The following is a 14,033-nucleotide window of genomic DNA, read 5'->3' on the forward strand; positions in this document are numbered from 1 at the left end:
ATATTTAATGAAATGGAGAAATGTTCATATTAAGTAAAATTCAGAATATAAAATTGCTTATGGCCCAACATTTGAGAAAAATCAGAGGTACAGAAAAAGATCCAGAAAGGAATACCTAAAAATGCAGAGTGAAAGATGTAATGAAGTAGTTTTCTATATTGCTTTGTTTTGTAGCTATATGTTACTTTTATTATAAAGTAAAACCATTGGAGCAAGGTGATCAAAATAAGCAGAGTTCTTTTGTTATAGAGTGTGAAAGGACAGTAGATGCAGACCAGGGATTTAAGCTTTTCAGTGGATCATATACTAATCCACTAGGGGAAGTTATTTTGACTGGAAAAGACTGTAGGTTGCTGGAGTTCTCAGATAAAACAATAGAACACATTTAAAAACTATATTTATGTAACCATTCCATAAATTTTTAAAATAATTATAAAACAGTTAAGAATGCATTAAACAATAGTAAAATGAAATTAAAGTATAGAGATTGAAAGTGTTCTTCTGAAATCGTAGATAAATATTTAAGCAATAAATCGCAAAATATTTTTTAAATTATTTAAATTTTTTAATCATTTTTCTTTTTTGACAAAATATTTTCAAATCAAAACATTTTAATTATAACTTGACAATTTAAGGTAAGAATTAAATTTTTGTTTATTTAATTTATTTATTTTTGCAATGCAAAGGTTTGAACCCAGGGCCTTGCATATGTGAGGCAAGTGCTCTACCACTGAACCATACCCAGCCCCTTAGATTTTTATTTTTTGTATCTAAATAACACAATTTAAATGAACCTTTTTCACTATTGTAATTTGCTTGTTGGTGGAAGAAAACATGGTTTGCCACTGAACTGCTAGATTTGGTTTTCTTGTAAGTACTTGCCAGCATCACTTACTCTGGTTGCCTCTCATTTTCCTTAAATGGAGAGATTGGATATAGTTGGTAACTAAATAAAAGTTTGAAATTATGTGCTGAAAGAAATCAGATGCATATAAACTGATGAGGAAGGAAAGAGCAAATGAGTAGAGAATTTCAGATTATCCATAGACTTTCATTAAAGAGCTCCTTTTTTAACAGCTTGATTAGATATAATTCACATAAAGTTTACTCATTTAAAGTGTAATTCAGTAGTTTTTAGTATATTTGCAGAGTTATGCAACCATTACTATAATCTAATTTTAGATTAGTATGACATAATTGATTATGTCTCTTTCTCCATTCTAGACTTTTGGTATGAATGGAATCATATAATATGTAGGCATTAGAACAACTAAATATATATGTGGGAAAAAATGATTTTTGACCCTTATCTCAAGCCATATGTAATATGGATCATTGACCTAAACATAACAATTAAAATTATATATATAGAAGCAATCACAGATGAAAATCTTGGGTAAATGTTTTTCTTTGAACAGAATGCAAAAAATAATAATCATAAAAGAAAAAACTGACATTACTTTTCATCAAGAAATTTTGCTCACAAGAGAAACTATAAGAAAATATGTAGGCAGACTATATAATGGGAGTAATATTTGCAAAATATATCTCCGTCAAAGGACAGATGTCCAAAATGTATAAAGAATATAATATGTAAAGACTTTCAATAAGTCTATAATAAAAAGGTATACAACACAATTTAAAAATTGGCAAAGATATGAACAACAAAAGATGTACAAATAGCCTTAATATGCACATTAAAGTGCTCAATATCATTAATCATCCAGGAAGTGCAAACTAAACTGAGATGGTACTATATTTCTACCAGACTGGCTAAATTAATAGACTGACAACACCAAATTTTGGTGAAAACATGAAGCAACCATAAGTCTCCTACATTGCAGGTTAGAGTGTAAAATGATATTATCACTCCGGAGAAAGTGGGATATCTGTGGATATTGCCTTTCATTTGTCTTGGGTGAATACCAGGGAGTGAAAATTCAGGATATATGATGAGCATTTCCACTCCTGTGTATTTACCCAAGATAAATGAAGAACAATATCCATAAAGAGACTTAAGAATGTTTATGACAGCTTTATCCATAATAGCCAAAACATGCAAACATCCCATGTATCAACAGAAAAAATGAATAAACACACTGTTATAAATTCACACCCATTTATAGGTTTACACTTGTCAATATGAAAGAACAGACTATTAGGGTGAATTTTGAAAACATTATGCTGAGTGAAAGCTTGACTCAAAAGAATCCTCAGTTAATATATTTACATACAATTCTATGGTGAAAATAATTAGGACAGTGGTTTCTTCTAGAATAGGGGAAGGAATTGACTAGGAAAGGTCATGAAAGAATTCTCCCATGATAATGTTATGTATCTTCATGAGAGTTGGGTCACACAGGTGTGTGTATTTGTCAAAGCTCACTGAATTTAGTACTTAAGAGTTGTGCACTTTATGTGTGAGTTTTACTTGTAGTCTTTCAAAAGTGCAGCAGGAGAAAGACTGGAACTAAATTATTAGTCAGATGCTTAAAATTTCATCAGTTAAAGATACCTGCTTCGAAGTTCTGGAGAAAAGAGAACCTTTACAAGGTATTGGTAGAATGTAAATTAGTATAGCCATTATAGAAAACAGTATGGTGGTTCCTCAAAAAATTAAAAATGGAACTACTGTATGATCTGGCAATCCCATTACTGGGTATATATCTAAAATAAATGAAATCAGTCTATCTATCAGACATCTGTACATTCATGTTTTTGTAGCACTATTTAGAATAGTCAAGAAATGGAGACAACCCAAGTGTTCATCAGCTGACAAAAGGATAAAGAAAATGTGGTACACATACACAATGGAATTTGCAGCAACAGGGATGGAAATGGAGATTATTAAAATAATTAAAATAAGCCAGGCATAGAAAAACAAGTACCACATGATCTCACTCATAGGTGGAATCTAAAAAAATTTATCTGATAGAAGTCAAGAGTAGAATTGTTACCAGCAGTTAGAAAGAGTAGAGAGAAGGGTAGGATGGGGAAAAATTGATTAATGGATATTAAGATGCAATTAGTTAGAAGGAAGAAATTCTGGTGTTCTGTTGCATAGTAGGGTGACAGCTGATAATGATAATTTGCTATTTTTTTTAAAAAAAAAGCTAAAGAGGATTTTCAATGCCTTCATCATAAAGAAATGATAAGCTGGATATGATGGGACATACCTGTAATCTTAGCAATGCAGCAGACTGAGGCAGGAGGATGCCAAGTTCAAGGCCAGCCTCAGCAACTTAATGAGGCCCTAAGCAAATTAGTGAGACCCTGTCTCAAAAATAAAGAGATCTGGGATATGGCTCAGTAGTTAAGCACCCCTGGCTTCAAGGATAAAAGTTTGATAGGTTTACCCTGATTTGAACATATACAATGTATAAATGTATTGAAACATCATGTTACTCCCTAAATATGTACAATTTCTATGTATTAGTTAAAAATAAAAGTTAAAAAGTCTAGAAATAAGTCTAATAATGAAAAGCAGAGCAGTAGTTTTCTGTGAATAGAGGAAAGAACAGAGAGAATAGATAAGAAGCTTTTAGTTAGATGATAGAGGAATTCATTTTCTTGATTGTGGTGATAGCTTCTTGGGTATCTGTACACCTTAAATAAGTACAATTTATTGTATGTATTTATTATATGTCATTATACCTTCATAAAGATGTTTAAAAAAACAAAACAAAAAAGATATTTCTGTATTTCCAAATTTTCCCCATAAGGAATCACCTAGGGCATTTATCAAATTTTAGACTTCTCCCTTTGAGACTGGAATTCTTCCTTTATAGACTGATTCACTGAGTCTGGAAGGAGCTGAGAATTTGTATTTTAAAACAAGTACAGTTGTCCTTGGGTATCTATGGGGGATTGGTTCCAGGACCCTTCTTGGATACTTAAAGCTGAGGATACTCAAGTCAATCATTAAATACTGTAGGATTTTCATATAACCAGCACACATGTATTTATCTATAAAATAAATATATATTTACATATAATAAATGTATATTTATACTTAAATAGATATATGCGTATATGTTTATTTAGATATGCTGGGGGCTGTTAGTCCGGGTGCATGCTAGGCAAACTTATACTGCGGAGCCGCACTCCTAGCTGCTCCTCTTTTAAAGCATCTCTACACTACTTACAATATTCAATACCACTCCTTCCAGGTGCCATGTAAATGCTATGTAAATAGTTGTTTATTGTTTAGGGAATTAAAAAAAATGTGCACATATTTAGTACTGATGAAGGTTTTGTTCCAAACAATTTTGATCCATGGTGGGTGAATCCATAGATGTGAAATTCAGGGATACAGAGGGTCAACTCTACCTATAGGTAATACTTAATCATCCAGAATGTTTGGGAAACATTGCTCTAAAGTAGAACTAATTTTCTTAGACTTTTTTGTACTGGGAGGGAGAGAAAGATGGAAAGGGAGAAGGCCAGGAGAGAAAGGAAGAAGGAAAATTGCCCAAGGAACTTGTTGAAAATGAAAACCTCTGGATCCTCCCAAACTTTCTCATTTGTCAAGTCTGGGATAAAGGCCATAAATAAACACACACTCAGTGTGTGTGTGTGTGTGTGTGTGTGTGTGTGTGTAGTATACACACATGTATAGTGTATATGTGTATATATTGAGAGAGAGTGTGTACATACAGTGGATAGGTCTGAGGGCTGTTTTCTAGTGTCATTGCCTTGAAGGAAGGTCCATGGGTAAGTTTTGTCACTTTTACAGGAGAGAAGGTAAAAATAGGAAATGGAGATAATTTTAGAATTGAGAACATACATGGAGGATTTTAGGTAACCTACAGGCAGTGCACCTACATAAGAGTAGAGGGAATCTCCTCCCAGGTGCCATATATTGACTGTCAGACAATCAGCTTCGTGGGGTGGAGTATGGGTAACCCATTAGAAAGGACTTTTTTTTTTTTTTTGGTACTGGGGATTGAACCCAGAAGCATTTCACCACTGAGCTAAATCCCAGCCCTCTTTTTTGGGAAGACAGGGGATGGGTGGGTACCAGGAATTGAATGCAAGGGCACTCAACCACTGAACCACAGGGTCTCACTTAGTTGCTTAGCCTCTTGATGTTGCTGAAGCTGGCTTTGAACTCCTGATTCTCCTGCCTCAGCCTCAAAAAATTAAAAATGGGTTTAAGGCAAGATTACAGGATTACAGGCAAGAGACACCATATCCAGCAAATCTCTAGCCCTCTTTATTTATTTATTTTTTAAATTTTGAGACAGTGTCTGGCTAAGTTGCTTAGGGTCTCACTAAGTTGCTGAGGTTGGCCTCAAGTTGTGATCCTCCTTCTTCAGCCTCCCAAGATACCAGTATTATAGGTGTGCCCCATTGCATGTGGGTAGAAAAGGACTTTTGCGAACAAAGGCATTCATTTACTTCTAGGTGGTAGGGAGAATTTAGGATATCCCACATGTCACAAAAACATCTGCATGCCATTGGTTGCCAGCCCTTGTCCCATGTGCTGCTACTGAATACCTAGAGACTATAAACACTCGCTGGTTTTTCTCTTTTGTAGAAAGAAGAAAACATAATCTATAGACCATCTTCTGGCAAAACATGATAGATTTGGATCAGAAACGGGAGGTATTGGAAGCCAGGAGTCAAAAGTAAAGAAACTCTGCAAGACCTTGGGTGAAAGAGGTAACAGAGATTGCATGCTTATTAATTAATTTATTTATTATTATCATTATTATTATTATTATTATTATTATTATTATTATTATACAGTTACCCGACATGAGTGTTCTAGGCCCATAGGTAGCTTCATTAATTGTAGAGAGAAGGTAGAGTAGGCGAATAGGAGTGAATTGCTGGAAATGGGTCTCAACTACACATTTCTCTGTGGTGTACTTCAGTCAGTACTTTCTGACAGCCTCTTGCCTGCATTCTTTTTACTTATTTCCCAGGACCCTTCCCCTCCTTTCTGTGGCTGGAGCTTACCCTGAAATACCTCATTAATAATCATAGCTCACATTTATCGAATTGTTATTACTGTCAGGTACCATAGTGTTGTGCTCTCTTTGCATTCATTCCGTTTTCAAAATAACCCAATAACATAGACAAAATATTTGAGATTTCAAGTGGTTAGATAACTTGCCTAAGACCTGATAGCTAGGAAATAGCAGAACCAGATTTTAAACTGATATTTTCTGACTTCATACTGCATACTTGCTGTCTTCTTTCCTCTCTCAGAGGAAAAAGGGCAAGTCACACTAGCACTTCTTTCAGTATACCAGAACACATACCCCAACTTGGTGGACCTCTTTTGGAAGGTGTTCAGTTCCTGTAATTTAAAAACATTAAAATTTTTGTTATGAAGTTTTTGATAATCAGAGAGGAGAAAAAAAAAAGCATTGCTGACCTTTTGTAACTATAATTAATAATGTTTCTACTTCCAGGATTTCCCTATATATGTCCATATTTCCCTATGGTAACATGTTCTTTATTAGTATCCTGATATTTTAAATATCAATAGGCTTTTTATGCCTAGATTTTAATGACTCTCAAATGATAACATGAGACTTCTAGCAGTTTAAAGTTCAGCAAATGAATGAATCCTTGCTTCCAAGTAAGGAATATTACATTTGTTCACTTGTCACTTCTATTTTTTGTTTTTTGTTCTTTTCTGTATTCAGAGAGGGGGATCACTGTTCTAGTGGAATTTATTTATTTATTTTTAATTTTGTGGTGCTGGGGATTAGAACCCAGGGCCTTGTGCATGCAAAGTAAGCACTTACCAACTGAGCCATATCCCCAGCCCCTAGTACAATTTTGTATTACATTTCAGTTTCATGAACAAATAATGTACTTTTCTAACTTAAGAATGTTTGACCTGTCTTTCTTGGTTTCCAAGCCCACAATGGTATTTTTCTACTCCAGTCTTCTCAAGCACTTTGTGGTTATACTTCACATTTGATATTCACTGTGTTTTACATCTGCTAGTCATAATATTTTGTACTATTATACTCTTTCCATTCACAATATCTAATACAGTGCTTTAATGTCAGTTTTTTTTAGCATTTTTATGTTCAAATCAAATTATTATTGATCAATTTCTCCAAGGTTTTAGGATGACTAACATTCTGGTGTATCTTTCTATCCCTTTATAGGTTCCTATCACTGTCACCATGCCAGAAATGACAGAGCATGAAACTCCTACAAAAAAGCAGCATAGGTATGTCCACAGACCAAAAATAATATAGTATAGACTTAAGAAGCAGAATTAGATCCCATTTTGCTAAGTAGGTTGTCCTTAATGAACTTTTATTGTTCAGGCTAGAAAATAATCTCCGAAAGTACATGTAGATTAAATATAGATTTACTAAAAGTGGTATATGTTTAAAATTTACCTGTCTTCCTTATTGTACCAAAAATTTAACAAGTAATTATAACCATCAATAGTTAAAATAATATATCAAATCTATGCTAAATGTTTAGTTCTAGTGACATTTTTATCAGCATACAGTATGAATTTTTGTAGATCCCAAAACATTTAGGTCACAGTCAGTTTGAGTTCATATTTTGCATCATTGTAAAATATTAATGCCAATATGCCTACATAATATGACTTTTGTTTTTGTATAACCCCTTTTCTGAATTTGTAGCATTTTGGGCAATATCTGCTTAGAATTGCATGGCCTGTGCTTTTATTAGTATTGAAGTCACTGTTCTCTTTCTTTGCTGAATAGCTATTTAAAGATAATAATGTATTGAGAAATGATGTGTAACAGGGAAAAAATCAATGTCTTTAATAGGTGGACTTTTAAGAAATTTAAGAGTTTGGACAACCTACTAAGTATACAAATGCAAAAGATGACTCAAATGTCAATTGTCAGTGCCTAAGTGTGCTGTCACCTACCACATTTCCCTACCTGTGAATTAAAAAGCTACTCTCTACTGTTGCTCATTGCTCACACATTCACTCCTGCCTAGGTGCCAAGGCAGACATCAGAAGTCACCTATGGGACACATCACTTGAGATTTTACTAGCACCTTAATTACATGTTTCAAATAGTTATGGTCTTCAGTGATTGATTCTATTCTCAACGCATGACTTCTGAGTATCAAAGATTAGAGAATTGTAGTTCTAGAAATGGTGCCTTCTGAATTTATATGGAGGTATCTTTAGTTATGTTTTTATACCATAATATATTAAGAAAAGTTTTCTTCAGATGGCTTATTTTTGATGCTGAAAATACAAATTTGTAAAACTTATTTTATGGTTCTCAAAATATAAAGTGGTAAAAGTGCTTTCCAGTTATCTTCATGTTACCTTTTATCTATACTTTTTGTTTCAGAAAGAAAAACCGGGAAACACACAATGCAGGTAGATACAGTAATTTAAATTTTACTTGTTAGTATTTTTTGTTTTTAAAATGAAATTATAGCATAGTTGATTGTTAAGTTTTTATGTTATAAGCATAGAACCATTATTTATTGTATTATAAGAAAATGTACCTTTATTGTTTTTAATTGACAAAATATTCTCTGGGCTGGGGATATAGTTCAGTGGGTAGAGTGCTTGCCTCACATGCACAAGGCCCTGGGTTCAATCACCAAAAAAAAAAAAAAAAAAAAAATTATGAGTCTCATGGATAATGATATTTTGATTTGTAGTCTATTTGGATAAATTAAGAGATTAGTATATTCCTGGAGTTAGTGTTTGAGGGGATTTTACCCACCAAAGAAATCCAGATACGCTTCTCAGTAGAATGAAGGTTATATGCCTGTCTGAATAAATTCCAGAGGGGACAGCTATCTAGAGGGGTAAGGAAGAGATGAGCAGTGGACTACAGGTCTTAAAGGGACTTGTATGTGAACAGTCTTAAGTTGTATAGTCTTTATTTATAGAAAGAAATGTAGAAAATAAATATTTGATTTTTATCTCAAACATCAAAAGTATAGATCAAAGCTAGATAAACATATATAGAATTGTGCATACATTTTCAGTTTGGCACATTGTATGCCACTTTATTTTCCATCAGGAACTTCATTCAGACAAAAAAAAAGTTATAATGCACACATATATTATGAATACTTTTACATATAAGTTGATTTCTATTACTCTATAAATAATATCTTTCCTTAAGGAAAGGACCTTTGAGAAATTTTTATCTATGGAAACATGTCTTAAAAACTGGTGGGATTGTTTTCCATAATAAATATATTAATGCCTTTGAAACCCCAAATATTACTATAGGCAAAGAGTCTTAATATTGGGTTGTAATTTTTTTAACTCCACACATTTAAAAAAATCTGCTTTTAGATACCAAGAAATATTATTATTGGAGAATTCAGAAGAAAGGTAGGCTCTAATTTATTGCTTTGGATTTCTGGGATGTATGAATTCTTATTTGGCCATATGAACTAAATTTTTTCATTAGAATCAACTCTCTTATGGTGCCATAAATATGTCCTGACTGTGCCTTATTAAGAGAGAGTAATTAAATATCATTAAATAGACTATTCTTAGTGCTAGATCATGAAGCAAAAAATATATACATTTTGTAAAACAAGTTCTTCCCAGTGGATAATCTGAAAAAGATGTCTTAGAAGTCTGCTATCCTTTGTTAGAAAGGAAAGATTTTAGAAAACTTCTCAATATAAAATGTCTAAAAGTAGTATTTCTACTTACAGTGCCTTATAGAAATTAGATAATCTCTGTATCCTTTGCCCCTTTTAAAGTTATAGTGTGGAAGTCTGGAATATTTTGCAGTTAATTGAGAAGTTGTCAGTTGCCTGGTTTTTAGATAGAAAGATTCTGCATGACCAGAGTAGACAACCCATACTCCATAGAGAAAAACAAGCCAGTGCTTTTTGCTTTCTGTTTTAAGTCATCACTAATAGCTGTTTCTATTCAAAAAGGGCCATCTGTTCACCCAAAAGGTGTTTTCAGGTTCTTTAACCTGTGTAGAAAGGTCTGATTTTATAAAAAGGCAGTTTTCTGATAACTTAGGTTGCTAATGTTATCATTAAAATCTTTTAGTTACTTGAACTATAATAAATGATTTATAATAATATAACACAGTATTAATCATTCCTATTTTTAATAATTTGAATGTAATTATTATAGATGATTTTCTTTCTTTCTTGCATGATATTAGGGATCAAACCCAGAACCTTATGCATGCTAGGCAAGTGCTCTACCACTGAGCTACATCCCCAGTCCATAGATGATATTTTTTAAAATGCTAGTAAATTTATTGCTTATGTTGATTTTATAACATTATATCTAAAGTATTGCATTGTTAGAAATCTGATTTGCTTATTATGGTTATTTGTCTTCAGTAGTAATGTTTGATAAACATTTCTAATGGATTTCTTTACCTAAAATTTCTTTGCCCAGGGAAAATTGGGCACTTCAACAGGGTAATATAAGATTTGACATATGGATTTTTCCCTTAATCTAGTGGAGAGGCATAGAAAGAAGAAAATTAATGCTGGGATTAACAGAATAGGCGAGCTGATCCCATGTTCCCCAGCTCTGAAGCAGGTAAGAATCCACTCATATTTTCATTCATTGCTTATGAACAGAGAGTTCCCTAAATTTTTTCAGTACTTAGAATAATTATTTTTGTTACCTGCCATTTATGGGGAATTCTTTGAAGTTCATAATTGCCTCATTTTTCATTTGCTTCATTTTTTATATACCTAACATTAGTTTTCCCCACATTTCTAACAATCTCAGTACAATTTTCTACATGGTCAAAAGTACCATACAATGTCTAGATCCTTTTAATAACTTAGTCTCATGATTATGTTTATATACTCTGCTTATAAGGTCTGTAATCTTTTGTTTTCTGCCAATTCATGTGTTCTACTCTTTTTAAATTCTTACCTAGAATCTTCCAAGTATCTCTTTATTTATTCTCCATGCCCTATCAATTCCCAATAGTACTTAAAAATCTCAGCTTTCAGTTTTCCCTCATGAAGATAGCTTTTAGTTTCTTCTGATAATGAGGATAAAGTATGCTCATTGAAAACAAAACAAACAATTGAAATGATATTGAAAGCAAAAAATATTTTTTTAAAAAAATTGATATCCCACTCCCAAGTTATAATTACTAATAAAATATTGTTGCATGTCTCTCCAGACATTGCTTTCTAAGAATATATGTGTATCTATCCAGTGCTGTTTTTTTTTTCTTTTCTTTTTTTTTTGTCCTTTTTTTAATGGTGCTGGGGATCAAACCCGGGGCCTCACACTTGCTACTCAAGCATTCTACCACTAAGATATATTCCCTGTCTTTCAGTTCTTTCATAATCTGCTTTATTACCTTCACTCATCACACAGTAAAATTTTGGTTGTAGATACCTTTTCTCTTATGATCTCCTTTCCTTTTAATTTTAATAATAGGATATCATAATTAGTAGTAGCTTTTTGTTAATTAATTTTAATTAAATTCTTTAGACAAAGAATAATATATGCACATAGCAAATAGCACTAAAAAGCTTAAAACAAACATTAATCTCGTACCTGCATCCCAACCCTAACACAGCTCCTCAGAGCAAACATTCTCAACTGTTCCTCCTTGTGAAATGTACTACTGTGTTTCATTCTTTCTTTTCCTTCTCTTTCTTTCTTTCTTTTTTTCTTTCAGTACTGGGGGATGAAACCAGAGATTCTCCACCACTGGGCTACCCCTCCAGTACTTTCTTATTTTTATTTTGAGATAGGATCTTGCTAAGTCGCTAAGGCTGACCTCAAGTTTGTGTCTCCAGCTTCTCCCAACTCACTGGAATTGTAGACATATGCCATCATACCTTGCTTACTGTTATATTTCAAAATAACCTACTTACATTTCTATATCTTAACTTTTCCATTTTAGATATTATCTATCAAAATCCTATTATGCGGACTGGAGTTGTGGCTCAGTGGTAGAGTGCTTGCCTAGCATGTGTGAGGCACTGGGTTCAGTTCTCAGCACATATTTATATAAACAAAATAAAGGTCCATTGACAATTAAAAAATATTTTAAAAAAAATTCTATTGTGCTTTTTCCCTGACTTTCCCATATAATTCTGATTAAAATTGATATTCAGTTTTTATATTTTTTATATTATTAAGAATATGTAACTATTGTTTGTGGTTTACCCAAGGAGTATATTATTATTATGTTTCATTTCATATGTAACTCATAGTTTTTCATTTGCTTAAATTTCTATATATTTATCTTTAATTCTTTCCATCCTTCCAACAGGCTCTTCGTAGTTTTCTGGATGGTCAAGTTTACCACACAATTTCCATTTTCCATTTCCTTCCTTTGAAAGTTTATTTCTGAAATCTTCTGTCTTCCTTTTTCAATCTCAACTAATTGATATCTTCCAACTCTCCTGTTTAATACCATATGTTAATTATGTAGATTTAATAACATCTAATCTAATTGAATGTTTTCTAGGAATTTTTCTGAAGTTTTCTGATTTCTTTCCCCCTTTTGTTGGATGTTTTATCTTTCTTTTTGGAGGCTTTTCTTAAAGCTTAGTGACAGGTAGCTATTTTTTTTTTTTCTGACTTGAGGATAGACATTTAAAAAGCTGATCAAATAAATAGGCTTGTAATTTTGGTGTCCCTGACTATTGCATGATTAGATGGTGTACTAGTAGTATTTTTGTTGTGGTCGTGGTAGAACTAAAAAAAAAAAAAAAATCTGAGGGATAAATACTAATTTTCCCTCCTGAGAAGGAATCTGTTAGTCTCTTACCTGGGAGTGGAAATGGTGGGAGAGGAGTATGAGTTTGTTTGGTAATATTTCAAATTTTGGGTCAGGGATGGTGGGATGGTGGGGATAGAAAGTGTCATTCTTTGGTAGGGAGAATTTTACTTTACCCTGTTTTCACTTGGGAGCCTCAACGTGTCCACCTTTGTGCCAAATATCTCTGAGGTTAAAATTCTCTGGTTCAGATTTCACAGAAAATAAACTTGTTTCTTGTGGTTGGGGCAAGAAGGGGGAAGTCATCCAGCTGCATAGGATGTATGCATGGGGAAGTGGTTCCTATTACTGCTTTATTAAGAGCCTTTCAACAAGTCCTCTCGGTCAAGTCCCTGTACCTTGCCCCACCTTCTGTAGCAACCTGTGCTTCTCAGTATTGAAACTTCCTAGGAATTTAGAAGACAAAATCAACTTGTGGCTCAATAGTATCCCCCTTGGCAAGAACGTAGACTTCAGTTTCCTTTCATTCTCCCCTACAGGGTGGATTTAGACTTCCACAAATGTGTTTTTAAGTCTTCTAAAAATGTATTCTTTCCTTAACACAATGGCAAACTATGTCTTCTGATTTTTCTTTCTCCGCATTTTAATGTATAACAGGTGTGCTCACTAAATATTGGAAGTTGCTCAGCAAAAATTTATTTTCATGCTTTGGGCTTTCATGAGTTTCTCTGAAGAAAGGAAACCATACCATTTCTCTTCCTTGGTGTCCTAGAATGTGCAAAGAAAGTCTGTATTTGGCTCCCAGAAGAAAAGTAGCCTAAAGTTTTTCTTGAGCATTGCTGCTGGCTCTGCCTGCTATCTCTAGTAAAGGGTCAGGTGCCTGGGTATTTATCAGGTTCTACCTTGGTTCAGATTCTTATTTCAAGAAAGGACAATATTAGTTTTCTCTTCTTAAAATAGTTTCCTTGGTTTATATTACTGAGTCTCTACTGGGACTTAGTGTGAAGAACAGTGTGAAGATAGACTTCTAAGTTACGCATGATGATATGTAGAAGATATATCTTTAAATTTTAAAAAGTACACTGTTCTGTTTATAGCATCCTTTGATCTGGATTTTTAAAAAAGATATATATCTGAGCTAGGCATGGTGGCACATGCCTGTAATCCCAGTGACTTGGGAGGCTAAGTCAGGAGATCACAAGTTCAAAGCCAGCCCCAACAATTTAGCAAGGTCCTAAGCAACTTAGCAAGGCCCTGTGTTAAGATAAAAAATAAAAAGGTCTGGGGATGTAACTTAGTTGTTAAGCACTCCTGGGTTTGATTCCTGGTACAAAATTTTTAAAAAATATATATATATGT

The 14,033-nt window shown here is 33.3% G+C and overlaps 1 protein-coding gene across 1 annotated transcript in view; it reads left to right on the forward strand.

The window, feature by feature from the left end:
* The window catches only part of Usf3 (upstream transcription factor family member 3), a 46,518-nt gene that overhangs the window by 15,399 nt on the left and 17,086 nt on the right, over positions 1 to 14,033 (forward strand). The window contains exons 2-5 of the mRNA XM_076868858.2: positions 5,540 to 5,664; positions 7,134 to 7,198; positions 8,322 to 8,350; positions 10,434 to 10,516. Of these exons, the coding sequence (XP_076724973.2) occupies positions 7,152 to 7,198; positions 8,322 to 8,350; positions 10,434 to 10,516 (159 nt within the window). The 5' untranslated portion in view covers positions 5,540 to 5,664; positions 7,134 to 7,151. The remainder of the gene's footprint in view (positions 1 to 5,539; positions 5,665 to 7,133; positions 7,199 to 8,321; positions 8,351 to 10,433; positions 10,517 to 14,033) is intronic.

This window comes from Callospermophilus lateralis, chromosome 10 (genome assembly GCF_048772815.1).
Source record: "Callospermophilus lateralis isolate mCalLat2 chromosome 10, mCalLat2.hap1, whole genome shotgun sequence".
Lineage (NCBI taxonomy): Eukaryota > Metazoa > Chordata > Mammalia > Rodentia > Sciuridae > Callospermophilus > Callospermophilus lateralis.